Below are 17,319 nucleotides of genomic sequence, written 5' to 3'. Positions count from 1 at the left end.
TGTTATAATATTTCTGCATTGAATAGCTTTATACAAACTGCTTTGTTCATTTGGACTATTTCCTTGTGGCTTATTTTCCACAGTATATTTACCTAGAAGGCCACAAACAGTTTTGTAGCTCTTGATACATACTGCTAGATTGTTCTCTAAGAAGGTTAAGACATTTTGTATTACCATCAGCAGTATGTATATCTGGTTGCGTTGGATTTTATTACTTTAATATTTTTGATAGTTTAAAGGTGTATAAAAAGCTTAAAGATGTTTTATTTGAGTATCTTTTTTTTATTTTTGACGAAGTCTCAATCTTGTCCCCCTAGTCTGTAGTGTAATGGCACGATCTTGGCTCACTGCAACCTCTGCCTCCTGGGTAGTAATTCTCCTGCCTCAGCCTCCTGAGTAGCTGGGATTACAGGTGCTGCTACCACGCCCGGCTAATTTTTGTATTTTTAGTAGAGATAGGGTTTTACCATGTTGGTCAGGCTGATCTCAATCTCCTGACCTCAGGTGATCCTCCCACCTCGGCCTCCCAAAGTGCTGGGATTGCAGGAGTGAGCCACTGAGCCTGGCCTTGACTGAGTATCTTTTATGATATCTTTTATGATGGTGGAGGCTGCGGTCTTTCTGTGTAAAATAATTTGCTGCCTGCCTGTTCATTTAGTTTTAACCATCTATTAAATGGAAACTGGGAATTTGTATAATTTTTTTTTTTTTTTTTTTTGAGACAGGTCTTGCTCTGTGGCCCAGGCTAGAGTGTAGTGACAATGTGTGCATTGTCACTGAGAATGCAGATCTCAGCTCACTGCAACCTCTGTATTCCGGGCTCAGGTGATCCTCTCACCTCAGCCTCCTGAGTAGCTGGGGCTACAGATGTGCACCACCATGCCCAGCTAATTTTTCTATTTTTAGTAGAGATAGGGTTCCTCCATGTTGCCAAGGCTGGTTTCAAACTTCTGGGCTCAAGTGATCTGCCTGCCTTGGCCTCCAAAAGTGCAGGGATTACAGGCGTGAGCCACTGTGCTCAGCCAAAAATTTGTATAATTTTAAAATATGTATCCCTAGCAAGGATTGGTCATTTGTATTTCTAGTTTGTTGCTTTCTTTTTGGTATTTATGTTTTACGTATTAGGGAAATGTTTCACATTTTTATTTATTTGAATACGTCTACCTTGTTTCTGATGCTACTCGAGAGTCATGCAAGTTCTTGCCATTACTAGGTTAAACTGTTTACCTTTCTTTCCTAGTTTTAAACAATAAGGTTTTAAAAAAAATGCTGATCTTTGATCTATTTGAGATTTGTTACAACATATAAGAAGAGTTATGAATCTTAAGACATTTTGTCTTTACTAATATCCAACTTTTCAATACTTAGTGATTTTAGTCTCCACACTCTGTAACATTTCTTATTTATTAGGTGTTGAATTTTTCTAATATTTTAACCCAATTTGGAATTCCTATTGAGTTTTATTGATCAGTTTTTCTGTTATAAGTACAGGACTATATGGTTGATATTTTTCCCTAATTTATTCAACTCACATTGAGTGCCTGTTATGTGGTAGTTATGGTGCCAGGTGCTAGGGTGCAAAGAACATACAGTCTTCAAGGAGTGTGTACAGTCTAATGGAGGAGTGATCAAGTAAGGAAAGCAGAGATTGCTGATCAGTACAATAGCGGCATAGACAGATAATGGGCACCCGTAGCAGGAGTGAGGAGTGTCCCTCAGGGACACTTGACTGAGGAGCATAGGTGGGAGCCAGGCAGGAAAGGGTGTGACTTAACGTCTGATAACAAGAGTCACTCCTCTTATCTTTGGAAATGTTCTATCTGGCCATTTTGCCTATTTGAGATAAGTTGCTAGTTTGTCCTAAAGATAAATTCCTTAAACTAGAATTCCTGAGTCAAATAGTATGCACATTTAAATGTGATAGATCATGTGTAAATTTTAAGAGTCTTATTCAAGAACACATGTTGCTATGACAAAAGATAAATGGAAAAACATAACTTGAGGTCCCTTTTTTGGGTTAGTCTTGGTAATTGAAAATGCTTCATGAAATTCTGTGTTTATATTTTGCTGTTCTTACCCTGTTTTTCCAGTTTATTTTTTCTTATTACCCAACTCTTACTAAAAGTTTTGCTTAATCCATGTTTTAATGTCTTGCATTTGAGCATCAATTTCTACCCTCCCATATAATGAACTTTACAAATATGAGATGTGGTTGCAATTTTTTTTTTCTTTTTTCACTTTTTCTGGATGTTCCAATCTTTTCTGCCTACCTGCGAAAAGAAAAGGCAGGACAGAGACTGTATTTGGCTAATTCAGTCTTTTTTTTTGAGATGGAGTCTTGCTCCGTCGCCCAGGCTGAAGTACAGTGGCACGATCTCTGCTCGCTGCAACCTCTGCCTCCTGGGTTCAAGCAATTCTCCTGACAGCCTCCTGAGTAGCTGGGATTACAGGCACACACCACCAAGCCTGGCTAATTTTTGTATTTTTAGTAGAGATGGGGTTTCATCATATCGGTCAGGCTGGTCTCAAACTCCTGACCTCAGGTGATCCACCCACCTCAGCCTCCCAAAGTGCTGGGATTACAGGCATGAGCCACGGCACTCGGCCCTAATTCATTCTTTAGTTGGGTAGATTTTTTTCCAAGTTACCCAGGGTCTGAGGGGCACAGGCATGTATTCTCTAATTTCTTCTTGGCTATTCATAAGGAGCTATATTAGTTTATAAAGTTAAAAAACAGATATACATATGAAGTTTCTCTCAGCTGGAACTTGATATTTATTGATGTTTGCATCGATATACTTTCAGTTCAGGCTCACTTTCTTTGTTTTTTGGTTGTTTCTTGGCATTGTTGGCCATTTCTCTTCTTTCACACCCCTGTTTCTATAGTAGTAGATGTCCTCGATCCACTTCCAAGGCCCACCATCTGTGTGATTCAATTCACCATGTGTGTGTGATTTTTCATGACTTGGGAATACACTCTTAATGTGTATCCCTGACAACACCCATTCTTTATTCTACTACTTCCGTTCTTCAGGTTTCAAGTTTTTGCTGCTGCAGTTCTTTTATGGAGTTGACAAGTTTGGTTCTGCTTTCCAGCATGGGACCATGAAAATGTGGCACTCAGGGAGTGTAACTGAGCAGTGGCCCCAGCTGTTGCACCTGAATCCACCACCAGGTTTGCACTGAGGCCATATGTTTTAGCCTGTTTGGGTTGCTATAGCCAAGAACCATAGACAGGGTGGCTTATAAACAACAGAAATATATTTCTCACAGTTCTATAGGCTGCAGGTCTAAGATCATTATACCAGCATGGTCAGGCTCTGGTGAGGGCCCTCTTCTAGGTTGCAGACTGCCAGCTTCTCATTGTATCCTCAACATGGCAGAAAGAAGATGACAGAGCTTTCTGGGGTCTCTTTTCTAGAACACTAATTCATATATAAGGGCTCTATGTTCATGACTTAATTACTTCCAAAGGCCTCACATCCTGATACCATCACACTGGGAGTTAGGATTTCAACATATGAATTTTGGGAGAACACAAACATTCAGCCCATTGCACCATTCCCATAGACTGCCTCCTGCCAGTGTCTGAGTGCAGCAGGCCCATTCCTCACAGTTGCGGGACTCCTCTGACTGACAGCTTCAGCTCGAGGACTCCCCTTTGGCCTGGTCAAAACTTTCCTAGAGCTTTGCCACTGTCTGAGTTCCTTCCTACCCAGGCCCTCCTGCCTTTCCTCTCTCACAGGGTCAGACATGCAGTGAGGTGTGACGGCGCTCCTTGCCTTCTCCAGTTCTCTCATTTTCTGTCACCATCGTTTTCTCCAATAAATCTCATGTCTAGTCCTGTCTTGGTGTCTGCTTCTGATAACATATCCAACATCATAGCATTTTTAAGCTTTGCTGCCATGATTACTATTTTTTTTTTTTTTTGAGATGGAGTCTCACTCTGTCGCCCAGGCTGGAGTGCAGTGGCGTAATCTCAGCTCACTGCAAGCTCCCCTTCCTGGGTTCACGCCATTCTCCTGCCTCAGCCTCTCAAGTAGCTGGGACTACAGGCGCCCGTCATCATGCCCTAATTTTTTGTAGTTTTAGTAGAGATGGAGTTTCACCATGTTAGCCAGGATGGTCTCTATCTCCTGACCTCGTGATCCACCTGCCTTGACCTCCCAAAGTGTTGGGATTACAGGCGTGAGCCACCACAACTGGACTTTTTTTTTTTCTGAGACGGAGTTTCACTCTTGTTGCCCAGGCTGGAGTGCAATGGTGCAATCTTGGCTCACTGCAACCTCTGCCATCACGCCTGGCTAATTTTTTGTATTTAGTAGAGACGGGGTTTCACCGTGTTAGTCAGGCTAGTCTTGAACTCCTGACCTCAGGTGATCCACCCGCCTTGGCCTCCCAAAGTGCTGGGATTACAGGTATGCACCACCGCGCTTTTTGTGTCTTTTAAAAGTACATTCAGTCCTCATCTTTTATGCATTCAGCTTTCTACAGCCTGTTGTTCTTTCTTACAATAATGTTCCTAAACCAATGTTTTTCAAAGTACAAGTTACAACACATTAATGGATCTCGAAATCAATTTAGTAAGTCTTGAAGAGAATAGACTAGAACTTAAAAAATCAGAGTACATCATAAACAGTAAAAGTAAGTATTGTTTTAGGAGACTTTTGTTTCAGTGTGTATTGGGGACTCTATTAAATATATTTCTTTCTGTGGGTTACAGTAAAAAATAAAAACCACAATGAGATACTATTTCACACCAGTCAGAATGGCCATTATTAAAAAGTCAAAAAATAACAGATGCTGGCGAGGTTGCAGAAAAAAGGGAACCCTTATACACTGTTGGTGGGAGTGTAAATGAGTTCAACCACTGTGGAAAGCAGTGTGGCGATTCCTCAAGAGCTAAAAGCAGAACTACCATTTGACCCAGCATTCCCATTACTGGGTATATACCCAGAGGAATGTAAAGCATTCTGCCATAAAGACATATGCATGTGAATGTTCATTGTAGCACTGTTCACAATAGCAAACACATGGAATCAATGGAATCAACCTAAATGCCCAACAGTGACACACTGGATAAAGAAAAGGTGGTATATTTGTACCTTGGAATATTCTGTAGCTATAAAAAAGAACGAGATCATGCCTTCTGTGGGAACATGGATAGAGCTGGAGGCTATTATCCTTAGCAAACTAGCACAGGAGCAGAAAACCAAATACTGCATGTTCTCATTTATTTATAAGTGGGAGCTAAATGATAAGAACTTATGAACACAAAGAAAGAAGCAACAGACACTGGGGTCCACTTAAGGTGGGAAGGGTAGGAGGAGGGAGAGGAGCAGAAAAGATAAGTATTGTGTACTGAGCTTAATAATATGTGATGTGATAATATGTACAACAATCCCCCGTGACTCGTGTTTATCTATTTAACAAGACTTCACATGTACCCCCAAACCTAAAACTAAAAGAAAAAGGAAACCCAAAAGGACAAGAGCATATATAAAATAATGAAATTGTTACATTTAATATCTCTGATGAGTGAGGTATAGTAGTAGATATAACATAGAGATACTTAGAAGATGGGGATGTTTCAGCATCAAAAATACCTTTCTGTGATCCAAAAACAGGAAGCTTTTGCCAGTATCTAGGGCTGTTGGTGGAGGTTCAGCTTGCTGTAGACTTCATTGTTTAGAAATAAGTAGTGTTTTCTCTTGACAAAGTTTTTAAGAAAAGCATTATGATAAAATTACAGTCATCTTTACAATTTCCTACTCAATCATTTACAACATCACTATTGACACTGATTTCTTTTGACTTAAAAGTGTCACTTCTAGTTAGAAAACTAGGATTTAAAGTTAAAAAACCTGCTCTTGGGCTGGGCACGGTGACTCACTCCTGTAATCCCAGCACTTTGGGAGGCCAAGGCAGGCAGATCACGAGGTCAGGAGATCGAGACCATCCTGGATAACGTGGTGAAGCCCCGTCTCTACTGAAAGTACAAAAAGTTAGCCGGGCATGGCGGCGGGCGCCAGTAGTCCCAGCTACTCGGGAAGCTGAGGCAGGAGAATGGTGTGAACCTGGGAGGCGGAGCTTGCAGTGAGCCGAGATCGCGTCACTGCACTCTAGCCTGGGGGAAGAGTGAGACTCCATCTCAAATAAACAAAACAAACAAACAAACAAAACAAAAACCTGCTCTTAAGAAATGATTTTCGCCAGGCACAGTGGCTCATGCCTGTAATCCCAGCACTTTGGGAGACTGAGGCAGGAAAATCACTTGAGCCCAGGAGTTCAAGACCAGCCCGGGCAACACAGTGAGACCCTCTCTCCAGAAAAAAATTAAAAAATTAGCTGGGCATGGTGGTGCATGCCTGTATTTCCAGACACCTGGGAGGCTGAGGTGGGAGAACTGCTTGAGCCAGGGAGCTTGAGGCTGTAATGTATCGTGATCGTGCTCTTGCACGCTAGCTTGGGTGACCGAACAACACCCTGCCTCAAAAAAAAATTTTTTTTTAAATTTCTCATACTTAATGTTTAATCTTTAAAAACACATATACATTGCAAACTAATGTTGGGATAAAAAGCAAACTATAAACAATTATACCACAATTAGAGAATTTATAATATTTTTTAGTTCTCGGCATAGAGCCTCCACTGAAGTAATTGTACTTTTCCAAGGCAATTTTACATAAACCTTTAAAGGAACGCATATGTTTGAAAGTAGGTGATGGCCTCTGTTTAGCACTAGCTCATTTCCAGATGGTGCTGGTCATTTTTCCACTGTGTGCGACATAACCCATGTTTCCTCTGCCTGCTGGATAGCAGTTTATAGAAGAATGAGCGTAGATCTCACCACCCACATAACAAATTCCATACAGGTCAGACGCTGAACAAAGGGCATAGAAGACAGACTGGAACACGTTTTTGCCATGATTCAGAAGTTTATATTGTTCTTTTGGTGGCTTTTACGTAGAAGGAGATGAGGACAATGTTTTTGCCAGTTATGGTATTTAACTCATTTTAACATTTCACTTCTTTCCGATTTCAGTAAGCTAATATTTGCGTGTGTATTTTCTGATTTTTCTCTCTCAGGTATGTGTTACCGAAGTGAACTGGGGTCTGCTTGCCTGATGCAGTCAGGTGAAACATTCACACCATGGTTTGTAATATCAGGAGAAAGGAGAGCATTTATTTGCAGGTCCCAAGCAAGTAGAATCAGGCAGCTCTCGCTTAAGACCTGACCTCTCTGATGGCTTGCAAGCAAGGGTTTTTAAAGGCAGGAGTAAATTTTAGGAAAGCAGAAGTTACAGGCAAAATTGTAAATCAATACATGGAGGTTATATATTGGTTTGGACTAAAAGGCAGGATATTTTGAAGTGGGGCCTTACAGGTCATAAGCAGATTCAAAGATTTTCTGATTTGGTTAAGGTAGAGCAGCTTTGTTTAAAAAACTTGGGGTCTGTAGGAAGATGTGTTAGGTCTGGCTCATGGACATGACTTCTTCTAGGCCTCTCAGGAAGAACTTTAAAACAATGAATGCAGTCAGAGTTCAGTCCTTAATCTCCCCTAATCTGAGGTCTACATGCCAGTGGACCCATTTGGTGGGGGTCTGAGTTTCTAAAAAACAACGCAGGGACGTATGTTAAAATGTTATTTTTACTTTATATAGAGAACCAAACATCTTGTGACTCTTAACTTCCTTGGCTGTCTTTTAAGCTACTGTTACCTTCTTGCTTATCAAGTTGCTCATTTACTTCTCAGAGCTAGCTAGGTACCTGGAATTTCCCTTAAAGGAACTCAAGGCTTTCCTTTATTTCCATGTTTGGGGGTGGGGGTGGGGTGACAGATCCCTAAGTGTAGGGAGGTTGGTCCCTGTTTTGTCTCATGCACACAATATTGGACTACAACACGTTATGCTATTTATCTCTAGGATTAAAGATTTTAGTAGAACCAGCAGTTTAGGTGCTGTTGATTTAGTGCTTTCATGTCTCTTGAGAAGTAGAAGGATGTGCCTTTAAATGTCTGAGGAACCCTGACATCCCAAAAGCTTTGGCAGAGTTTTGATGAACATGTTCAGTAAAAGTTCTCTGTGTTTTCCAAGTTAAGATATGAAAATCTCCTTGGTGGCAGGCACATGCCATAGTTAGATCTTTTCTTTGGTGGTAGCCAATGCTGGCTCCACCCCTACCTCGACCCTAGCATTTATACCTTCTTCCACTGTTCTCAGTGCAGCTGTCACTTGATGGGCGACCAGAGAGGCTAGCGGTGGGGCTGACGGGGAAAACGGGAGTCTTTTTGAAACTCAGGTGTATAAATTATCCCTAAGCCCTATTCCTCTACCTTTACCCCCCGTCACATGCTGCACCAAAGCCTCTTTCCCCTCCCCTAAAATACATCCCTTTGATACTGGCTTGTATAGAGCAGACCTTGCCCTTCATTGAAACCTGATTGTACCTACAGCAGCAGGTACAGGGGCAAGTAGGGGAGCACAACTTTTTTTTCTTCCCAGCCCAGAAGTCTGGGACTAAACTTTGTTTCCCTTTAGGAATGACAAATCATAAAATATACTTTCTTCATTTTGATTTGGAGCCAAGAGTCTAAGTTAGCAAGAAGGAATAAGAAAGCATCGGCCGGGCGCGGTGGCTCAAGCCTGTAATCCCAGCACTTTGAGAGGCCGCGATGGGCGGATCATGAGGTCAGGAGATCGAGACCATCCTGGCTAATATGGTGAAACCCCGTCTGTACTAAAAAATACAAAAAACTAGCCGGGCGAGGTGGCGGGCGCCTGTAGTCCCAGCTACTCGGGAGGCTGAGGCAGGAGAATGGCATAAACCTGGGAGGCGGAGCTTGCTGTGAGCCAAGATCCGGCCACTGCACCACAGCCTGGGCGACAGAGCAAGACTCCGTCTCAAAAAAAAAAAAAAAAAAAAAAAAACATCATAACAGGCCACTAAAAATCTCTAGATTTACTACCAGGCTGGCTTTCCCCTCTTTCCTTTGGGTTGTGTCCTCGAACATGGAATGCATGGCATCCGTGCTCACCAGCATGGTGGCCACTTGCCACATGTGGCTGTTGAGCACTTTGAAATGTAGATAGTCCGAATTGAAACATACTGTAAGTGAAAAATAAGCACTGTACACAGAAAGTCTAAAAATGAATAAAACATCTCAGTACTTTAGAAATATTGCTTCTATATTGAAATGATAATGTTTTGGGGGGGTTGGATAAAATATATTATTAAATTAGCTTCACTTGTTTCTGTTCACCGTGGCTACTAGAAAATTTAAAATTACGTTTATGACTTGTATTATGTTTCCATGGATTGTATTGTTTAAACCCCATTTCTATTTGCAGACAATTTTGGGAGGCTTAAATTTTGTTATTTTAATTTTTTTAATTAAATTAAATTTATTTTTATTTTTTATTTTTTTGAGATGGAGTCTCACTTTGTCACCCAGGCTAGAATGCAGTGGCACTATCTCGGCTCACTGCAGCCTCAACTTCCTGTTCTCAAGTAATGCTCTCACCTGGCCCCACAAGTAGCTGGGACTACAAGGTGTGTGCCACCACTCTCAGCTTTTTTTTTTTTTTTCTGTATTTTTTTGTAGAGATCGGGTTTTGCCATCTTGCCCAGGCTGGTCTTGAACTCCTGAGCTCAAGCGATCCTCCTGCCTTGGCCCCCCAAAGTGCTAGAATTACAGGTGTGAGCCATCATGCCTAGCCAATTTTGTTATTTTATAATAATAAAATTTTAAATTTATAATCAATTTAAGTATATGTACTTAATATAAAAATTATAAAATACCAAAAAAGACAGGAAAACAACTCAAAATATACCAGCTAGAAATAAATTTGTCGAACTTTTAACTTTGAAGTCCCCAAATGTATTCATTGTATGCACCCATTTCCTGGGCACATTTCTATTTCATATGCAGGGCTAAATCAGAATGGTAAGAAGAAACCCATGACATTCTGTACTTAATTTTTGCAGCATGGGTTACATCAGTTTGCTTTGGGCATTAAGAGAGAAAGAGTTAGGCCAGGCGCCATGGCTCACACCTGTAATCCCAGCACTTTGGGAGGCCGAGGCAGGCGGATCACCTGAGGTCAGGAGTTCGAGACCAGCCTGAACAACATGGAGAAACCCCATCTCTACTAAAAATACAAAATTAGCTGGGCATGGTGGTGCATGTCTGTAATCCCAGCTACTTGGGACGCTGAGGCAGGAGAATCGTCTGAACCTGCAAGGCGGAGGTTGTGGTGAGCCAAGATCGTGCCATTGCACTCCAGCCTGGGCAACAAGAGTGAAAGTCCGTCTCAAAAAAAAAAAAGAGAGAAAGAGTTCCAATGTGTATGGCAACTTGAGAAAGTGGAAAGAGGTTCATGTTACCTTCTCTTCTTCTTTTTTTTTTTTTTTTTTTTTTTTTTGGGATGGAATCTTGCTCTGTCGCCCAGGTTGCAGTGCAGTGACGCGATCTTGGCTCACTGCAACCTCCACCTCCTGGGTTCAGGCAATTCTCCCTGACTCAGCCTCCTGAGTAGATGTGATTACAGGCAACTGCCGCCACGCTCGGCTAATTTTGTATTTTTAGTAGAGATGGGGTTTCTCCATGTTGGTCAGGCTGGTCTCAAACTCCTGACCTCAGGTGATCCACCTGCCTCGGCCTCCCAAAGTGCTGGGATTAAGGCATAAGCCACTGCGCCCAGCCTTACCTTCTCTTCTAATGTCTAAAAAAAGAACCCAGAAAGAAAAGGAAAGTGTGTTTCCTGGGCAATCACTCTCATTTCAAAACCGTGCTAAGATGGTGCTGGTTTGCCTTGTGCTGATGTGAGCTCTGCTCTAGATCTCCCAGAATGCAAGCTGACTTTATTCCCAAAACAGACTTTGGCTGGTTTTCTTGCTTCAGCTTGGCAGGTGTTCATGGTCTCTGGTTTCAGCTGGCAGAAGATTTACAGTTGGTTACGGAAGAGGAGCTTTGAAAGGGCAGAAATTTCACATCAGCACACCCCTCAGGTAGAGGCCTCAGGTGGCACAGAAAAGAAATGCTGAGGGTTGCTCCGAAAAGTTTCCGCTGAGCTCTGTTGTTCAATATGTTTCTCTGCAAACTATTTTAAAGAAAAAAGCTTATTCTCCTCACATTCCAGTTATGAGAACAGATGTGGGTATCTGACAGGCCTGATTTTTAGTACAGGATCTGCCCCTAATTAAATATATGTCTTTGGACTTACGTCTCAACTTCAGTTTCCTCAGTTGAGAATTGGGAATAATAATGTTGACTATACCGTAGGGATGTTATAAAGACCAGATATGATAACACGTGTAAAGGGCTTAGCATGGTGCGGGATGTTATGAAAACTAGATATGATCATACATGTAAAGGGCTTAGCGTGGTACCTGGCACATACTCCATACTTAATCCATGTTCACTGTAATTGCTATTGCCGCAGTTCTTTACTGAAGACTTGCACATGAATAAACCAATATATAATGAAGAGAGTCTGTAGGAGGGGAGGGGCAGGCCCCAGTAACCACCTCTTCGGCCTCATCCCCCAAGTGAAGGGCTAGTTTGGGCCCATTCAGACCAGGAAGTCCTTGTGAGAAGGCCGAAGGTCCTGTGAGGTTTGGGTCATCTTTCCCAGACTGTGGGAGTTCAGGATGGTTCTGGAGAGCCTGGTACCAAGGCCAATCCTCAGAGTCACAGTTCCTCCAAGGAAGGCTCCAACAAAAGCAGAAGCAGGTCGGGCACCTTGGCTCATGCCTGTAATCCCAGCAATTTGGGATGGTGAGATGGGTGGATAGCTTGAGCTCAGGAGTTCGAGACCAGCCTAGCCAACATGTGAAACCCCGTCTCTACAAAAAATACAAAAATTAGCTGGTCATGGTGGCGTGTGCCTTAGTCCCAGCTACTTGGGAGGCTGAGGTGGGAGGATCACCTGAGGCTGGGGAGGTCAGGGCTGCCGTGAGCCATGATCATGCCACTGTGCTTCAGCCTGGGTGACAGAGTGAGACCCTGTATCAAAGAAAAAAAAAAAATAGCCAGGGTGGTGGTGTATACCTGTGGTCCCAGCTTCTTGTGAGGCTGAGGTGGGTACCAGGCTCTCCAGAACCATCCTGAACTCTTACAGTCTGGTGGGAGGATTGGCAGGTGGGAGGATTGCTTGAGCCCAAAAGGTTGAGGCTGTAGTGAGCTATGATCACACTACCGCACTCCAGCTCTGTCTTAAAAAAGAAGCAAAACCAGGATCAGCCTTGAAATGTCCAGGGTCTGGCCTTGGCTGCTGTGACTGATCAAGTGACTGCAGATGCGTAGCCCCCTCAATCAACTCTCAAGGGCTCCCCAGACCAGGTCTGGTTTCCTAATGCTGGGAGTCAGAATCAGAATTGTTAGGAGGGGAGGCCATGTTCACTAATTGTGCCCATGCCAGTTTAGTATGTTTTTTTTTTTCTTTTTGCGATGGAGTCTTGCTCTGTCACCCAGGCTGGGATGCAGTGGCACAATCTCGGCTTACTGCAACTTCTGCCTCCCAGGTTCAAGCAATTCTCCTTCCTCAGCCTCCCGAGTAGCTGGGATTAGAGGTGCTCGCCACCACACCCAGCCAATTTTTGTATTTTTAGTCGAGACGAGGTATCACCATGTTGGCCAGGCTGGTCTCAAACTCCTGGCCTTAAGTGATCCTCCCACTTCGGCCTCCCAAAGTGCTGAGATTACAGGCATGAGCCACTGCGCCTGGCCAAGTATAGTATTCTTAACATTGAATTTGTGTTCCAAGGACTCCTGGTAAGAGAGAAGACTCAGGTTTGCCCATGCCCATCAAAAGGAGGAGCACACTACTGTTCTCAGTCTATTGGTTGTTTTGGCATAGATCTTTGTGGATTTTGTTTCTGTTTCTTTTTGTACCCAATAGCCATAACTATTGTTTGCTAATTATTTTCCTTTTCTTTATTGCAGCCTTATCTTCTAGTTCTCTGCTTCCTCTTTATCACCTTTCCACTCTCCTTACCTCCCCAACACTCAAATTACTGGAAGTCTTTGGAAGAATACATTTCCTCACTGGTTTGTTTACCCCAAATTTATATCGATTAACTTTTTACCATTCTAGGGATTTTGATCTGGGTAACATAGGAAGTTGAAGAAGAAAGTACTGAGACTCTTTATCCAGGCCTTTTGATAGCATTTGTGTAACTGAAAATAATCTTGGGGCCAAGATAATGACCCTAACTTTAGAGGAAGATAAGGACTAGGTCCCTGAAAGATTGAACTTCCCTCTCAACCTATAGTTGTGACTTGTTATGTTACAGGGAGAAAATATCAGATACACAGAAAGACTGGAAGTTCTTTGAGGTGAGTTACTTATGTTTTGGTGCTTTTTGATATGAAACAATTTATACCAACAACCAATGACGATTTGTCAGACACTTATTTTTAGCGACTATCCTTTCTAAAAAGGATGCTGACAAGCTATGTGCTATACCTTAAATTGTTGGTCTGATTTTCCTCATGCAAAAGTGAGTACATGTGTAATTTTGCACAGTGTTTCAGGGATATTGGGAAATTGGGTCATCTGGGTTTGTGTCTGCTTAGCTGTGTTATACAGACAGGTGGGAGTTTTCCATTTCACAGCTGAGGATTGTGATTCTTGTCTATTTTTTGTTGTAGTCCTTTTACACTTTCTGTACATATGTGGCTTGGATTGTCTTCCGACGTCAACACTTGACAGAGATTGAAGAAGAAGTAGGGAGACTCTTTCGTACCAATATGTTCAACATTCCTCGCAGGAGGCGTGAAGATGAGGAATCAGGAGGGGAAAAGAAACGCATGACTTTTGTTCAGTTCAGGTATGACCTTTTGACTTTCCTATGCTCAAGGATATTTCTTTTCTTCCTTTCTTCCTTTCCTTTCTTTTCTTTTCTTTTCTTTTTTCTCCTCTATTTTATTTTATTTTATTTTTTTGAGACAGAATCTTGCTCTGTTGCCAAGGCTGGAGTGCAGTGGCACAAGCTTGGCTCACTGCAACCTCCAACTCCTGGTTCAAGCAATTCTCCTGTCTCAGCCTCCCGAGTAGCTGGTATTACAGACATGCCCCACCACGCCTGGCTAATTTTTTGTGTTTTTAGTAGAGATGGAGTTTCACCATGTTGGTCAAGCTAGTCTCGAACTCCTAACCTCAGGTGATTCACATGCCTCAGCCTCCCAAAGTGCTGGGATTACAGGTGTGAGCCACCGTGCCTGGCCTCCTCTTCTTTTTTTCAGACGGCATCTCATTCCGTCACCCACGCTGGAAGGCAGTGGCATGATCATAGTTCACTGCAGCCTCAACCTCCTAGGCTCAAGTGATCCTCCTATATAGCTAGGACTGTGGGCATGCTGTCTCGCCTGGCTAATTTTTAAAATTTTTTGTAGAGATGAGGGTCTTGCTATGTTGCCCTGGCTGGTCTCGAACTCCTGGGCTTAAGTGATCCTCCCGTCTTGACCTCCGAAAGGGTTGGGATTACAGGCATGAGCCACTGCACTTGGCCTCAAGAACATTTCTAGAAAACAGGGTTGTATGACCTAAATGTCACCTTCCTCCCCGACAGAAGAATGATGGCAAAACGCCCAGCAATTAAAAAAGCCATCAACATGCGTTCTCCAGTCATGTCTACTCTGCTGCCATCTCTCAGAGAAAAAGCTCAAAACGTCTTTGAGAAAAAGTATCATCAAGTAGACGTCAGGTTCCCAGCTGAGATGCAAAAGCATGTGGGAACTCTGGACTCTGTGCCCATGCCAGTGTAAGTGGCTTGGCAAGAGAAACAGTGCCTTGAGGTGGCATCCCAGGTGGAGCTGGAAGGGGCAGGGGCCCTCTACCAGGGAACTGAGCCATGATGACAGCCCCCGTTTTCTTACTTTTGCCCTGCTGCCCTTCTAGTTTCCTTTCTAGAGAATCTTGAGGTACACCCATCTAGACCAGAAAAAAAATTGCTAGAAAGTGGTGCTAGACTCCAAATAGTTCTAGTTTCGAGGAGTAACTGATTTAATTATTATTGTTATTATTATTATTATTATTTTTTGAGACAGAGTCCCTCTTTTGTTGCACAGGCTGGAGTGCAATGACGCAATCTCGGCTCACTTCATTCAACCTCTGCCTCCCGAGTTCAAGTGATTCTCCTGCCTCAGCCTCCTGAGTAGCTGGGATTACAGGCATGCGCCACCACGCCTGGCTAATTTTGTATTTTTAGCAGAGATGGGGTTTCTCCATGTTGGTCAGGCTGGTCTCAAACTCCTGACCTGAGGTGATCTGCCCGCCTCGGCCACCCAAAGTGCTGGGATTACAGGTGTGTGCCACCGCGCCCGGCCCTGTAACTGAATTTTTTTAAGGCTGAGGTTTTTCTGTTAGTAGAATCATTTTTGAGAAATGTGGGAAGCGCTACTACAAAATCTTGCTAAGGATTTACTTTTGGACTCATATATTAGACTACAGTAGTAGTTCATGGAAACAGGGAAAGTTTTTAAAAAGGGAGAGAGTGTATCTTAGCTTTAGTGTACATACACACACACAACCACAATCACAGTCGCAACTCTCCACATGAGTCTTTGGCCTCACCACTTCAGCTGTCCCAATAATTCTTTTCACAGAGTTGGCATCTTGGGGGAGCCTCGATGTCTATTCAACCCCCATACGCTTCACCCCCTTGATCCAGAAGAAAACACAAAATCATTTGGGAGACATCCTTCCCTGATGGAAACAAATAACATAAGGATTCAGGATACACTGGACTTGGTCATGAAGACACTGTCCTCTCAAACATCATGCCCTAAGTAACCTGGTACATTCCATTTCTGTGATAAGTCCCTGTATCTCAAGTAAACTACTTTGACTTTATAGAAGATGGTTATTCGTTATTATTAAGCTTTAAAAATTTTTCAGATTGTCTGGTTAAAAGTTGAACAGCAGACAAAGAATTCCTGAAAGCTCTTGAAAAGCTCATTTTCCTATTTTTAGTAGTTTACTTTATTGTTTATTTATTTATTTGAGCTCTATGTGACTACTAAGAGTAATGTATTAGAACATTTAGTCAGTGCTCTAGTGTACTAGTGAAGAAACATTGTTTATTTATTTATCGATTTTTTTTTTTTTTTTTTTTTTTTTTTTTTTTTTGAGACAGAGTCTTGCTCTGTAGCCCAGGCTGGAGAGCAGTGATGTGATCTCTGCTCACTGCAACCTTCACCTTGGTCAAGCGATTCTCCTGCTTTAGCCTGAGTAGCTGTGATCACAGGTGTGCGCCACCATGCCTGGCTAATTTTTTTGTATTTTTAGTAGAGATAGGGTTTCACCATGTTAGCCAGACTAGTCTCCAACTCCTGACCACAAATGATCTGCCTACCTCGGCCTCCCAAAGTGCTTGGATTACAGGTGTGAGCCACTGCACCCGGCCTTGTTTGTTCATTTCTAAGTTCATTTTTGCCTTATGAGATGTCTTCTTTGGTACACGGGAAAACAGAACTTCATAATCAAAAGGCAAATTAATACTTTTAACTTTAATCTCTTTCTGTGACTATATTATTATTGTTATTACTGGCATTGGGATTTAAACTGTATCAGATTCATTTAGAAGCCTTTTAACATTCATTCTTTCATTCAACAAAAAATATATATTAAGCCCCTATTCCATCCAGAGCCATGTACTATGTTATGTAGGAAAAAAGATGAAGACAAAGACAATATCCTCCAGGTCTATGTAGCAGAGAAGATAAATAAAATACATTATCACAATATAATATTAAATATGTTATTAGCCACAGAAGTGATAAACACACAAAGTGCCTCAAAAAGACAGAGCCATGGAGCAGTCAATTCTGAGGGCAGCAAGAGAGTTCTGATTTGAACTTAGCTTTGGAGGGATTCGGTGGTACTGAAAGGGAACTTGCAGTTAGAGGAAGAGCGCTTGCAAAGGCACAGAGTTGGGAAAGTGGACCCTGTGACTGCGGAGTGCCAAGAGCATGGTGTCTGCAGTAGGCAGGCCTGAAAGGTCAGCAGAGTCCTGGACATCCAGCTAGGGAGTGAGTTGGATGTTATCTGGTAGGCAGTGAAGATAAAGAATCACTAATAAAACGAATTCACTAGATGGAATACAGAGCTGTTGATTTTATACTACTATCATTTTAAAAGTCTTGTAAGGGTACAGAATTTAGTCACCTGAAACAATGGGACTAAATTTGCCAGGCCACAGGTTTATCCTCAGACTTCAACATCCTCCTTTTGGCATTCAGCTTCATAGAAAAACTGGACACCTTTCCCAGATTCAATAACCAGGGCAGAGGAACATCAATTCCAGCCTGTTG

The 17,319-nt window shown here is 42.5% G+C and overlaps 1 protein-coding gene across 7 annotated transcripts in view; it reads left to right on the top strand.

Moving 5' to 3' along the window:
* PPP1R36 (protein phosphatase 1 regulatory subunit 36) overlaps positions 1 to 15,861 on the top strand; it is a 50,107-nt gene extending 34,246 nt beyond the window's left edge. For 6 of the 7 annotated variants that reach the window (XM_017892421.1, XM_017892419.1, XM_017892425.1 and 3 more), the window contains 4 exons: positions 13,299 to 13,341; positions 13,657 to 13,835; positions 14,577 to 14,768; positions 15,613 to 15,861. In XM_017892421.1, coding sequence (XP_017747910.1) covers positions 13,299 to 13,341; positions 13,657 to 13,835; positions 14,577 to 14,768; positions 15,613 to 15,799 — 601 coding nt within the window. In that variant the 3' untranslated portion in view covers positions 15,800 to 15,861. The remainder of the gene's footprint in view (positions 1 to 13,298; positions 13,342 to 13,656; positions 13,836 to 14,576; positions 14,769 to 15,612) is intronic. The other variant, XM_017892424.1, reaches the window with a different exon arrangement.
* The last annotated feature ends 1,458 nt before the right edge of the window (positions 15,862 to 17,319 follow it).

This window comes from Rhinopithecus bieti, unplaced genomic scaffold (assembly GCF_001698545.2).
Source record: "Rhinopithecus bieti isolate Rb0 unplaced genomic scaffold, ASM169854v2 scaffold_20892, whole genome shotgun sequence".
Lineage (NCBI taxonomy): Eukaryota > Metazoa > Chordata > Mammalia > Primates > Cercopithecidae > Rhinopithecus > Rhinopithecus bieti.
The sequence above is the reverse complement of the archived record's forward strand: the minus strand, read 5'-3'. Positions and strand labels throughout refer to the sequence as shown.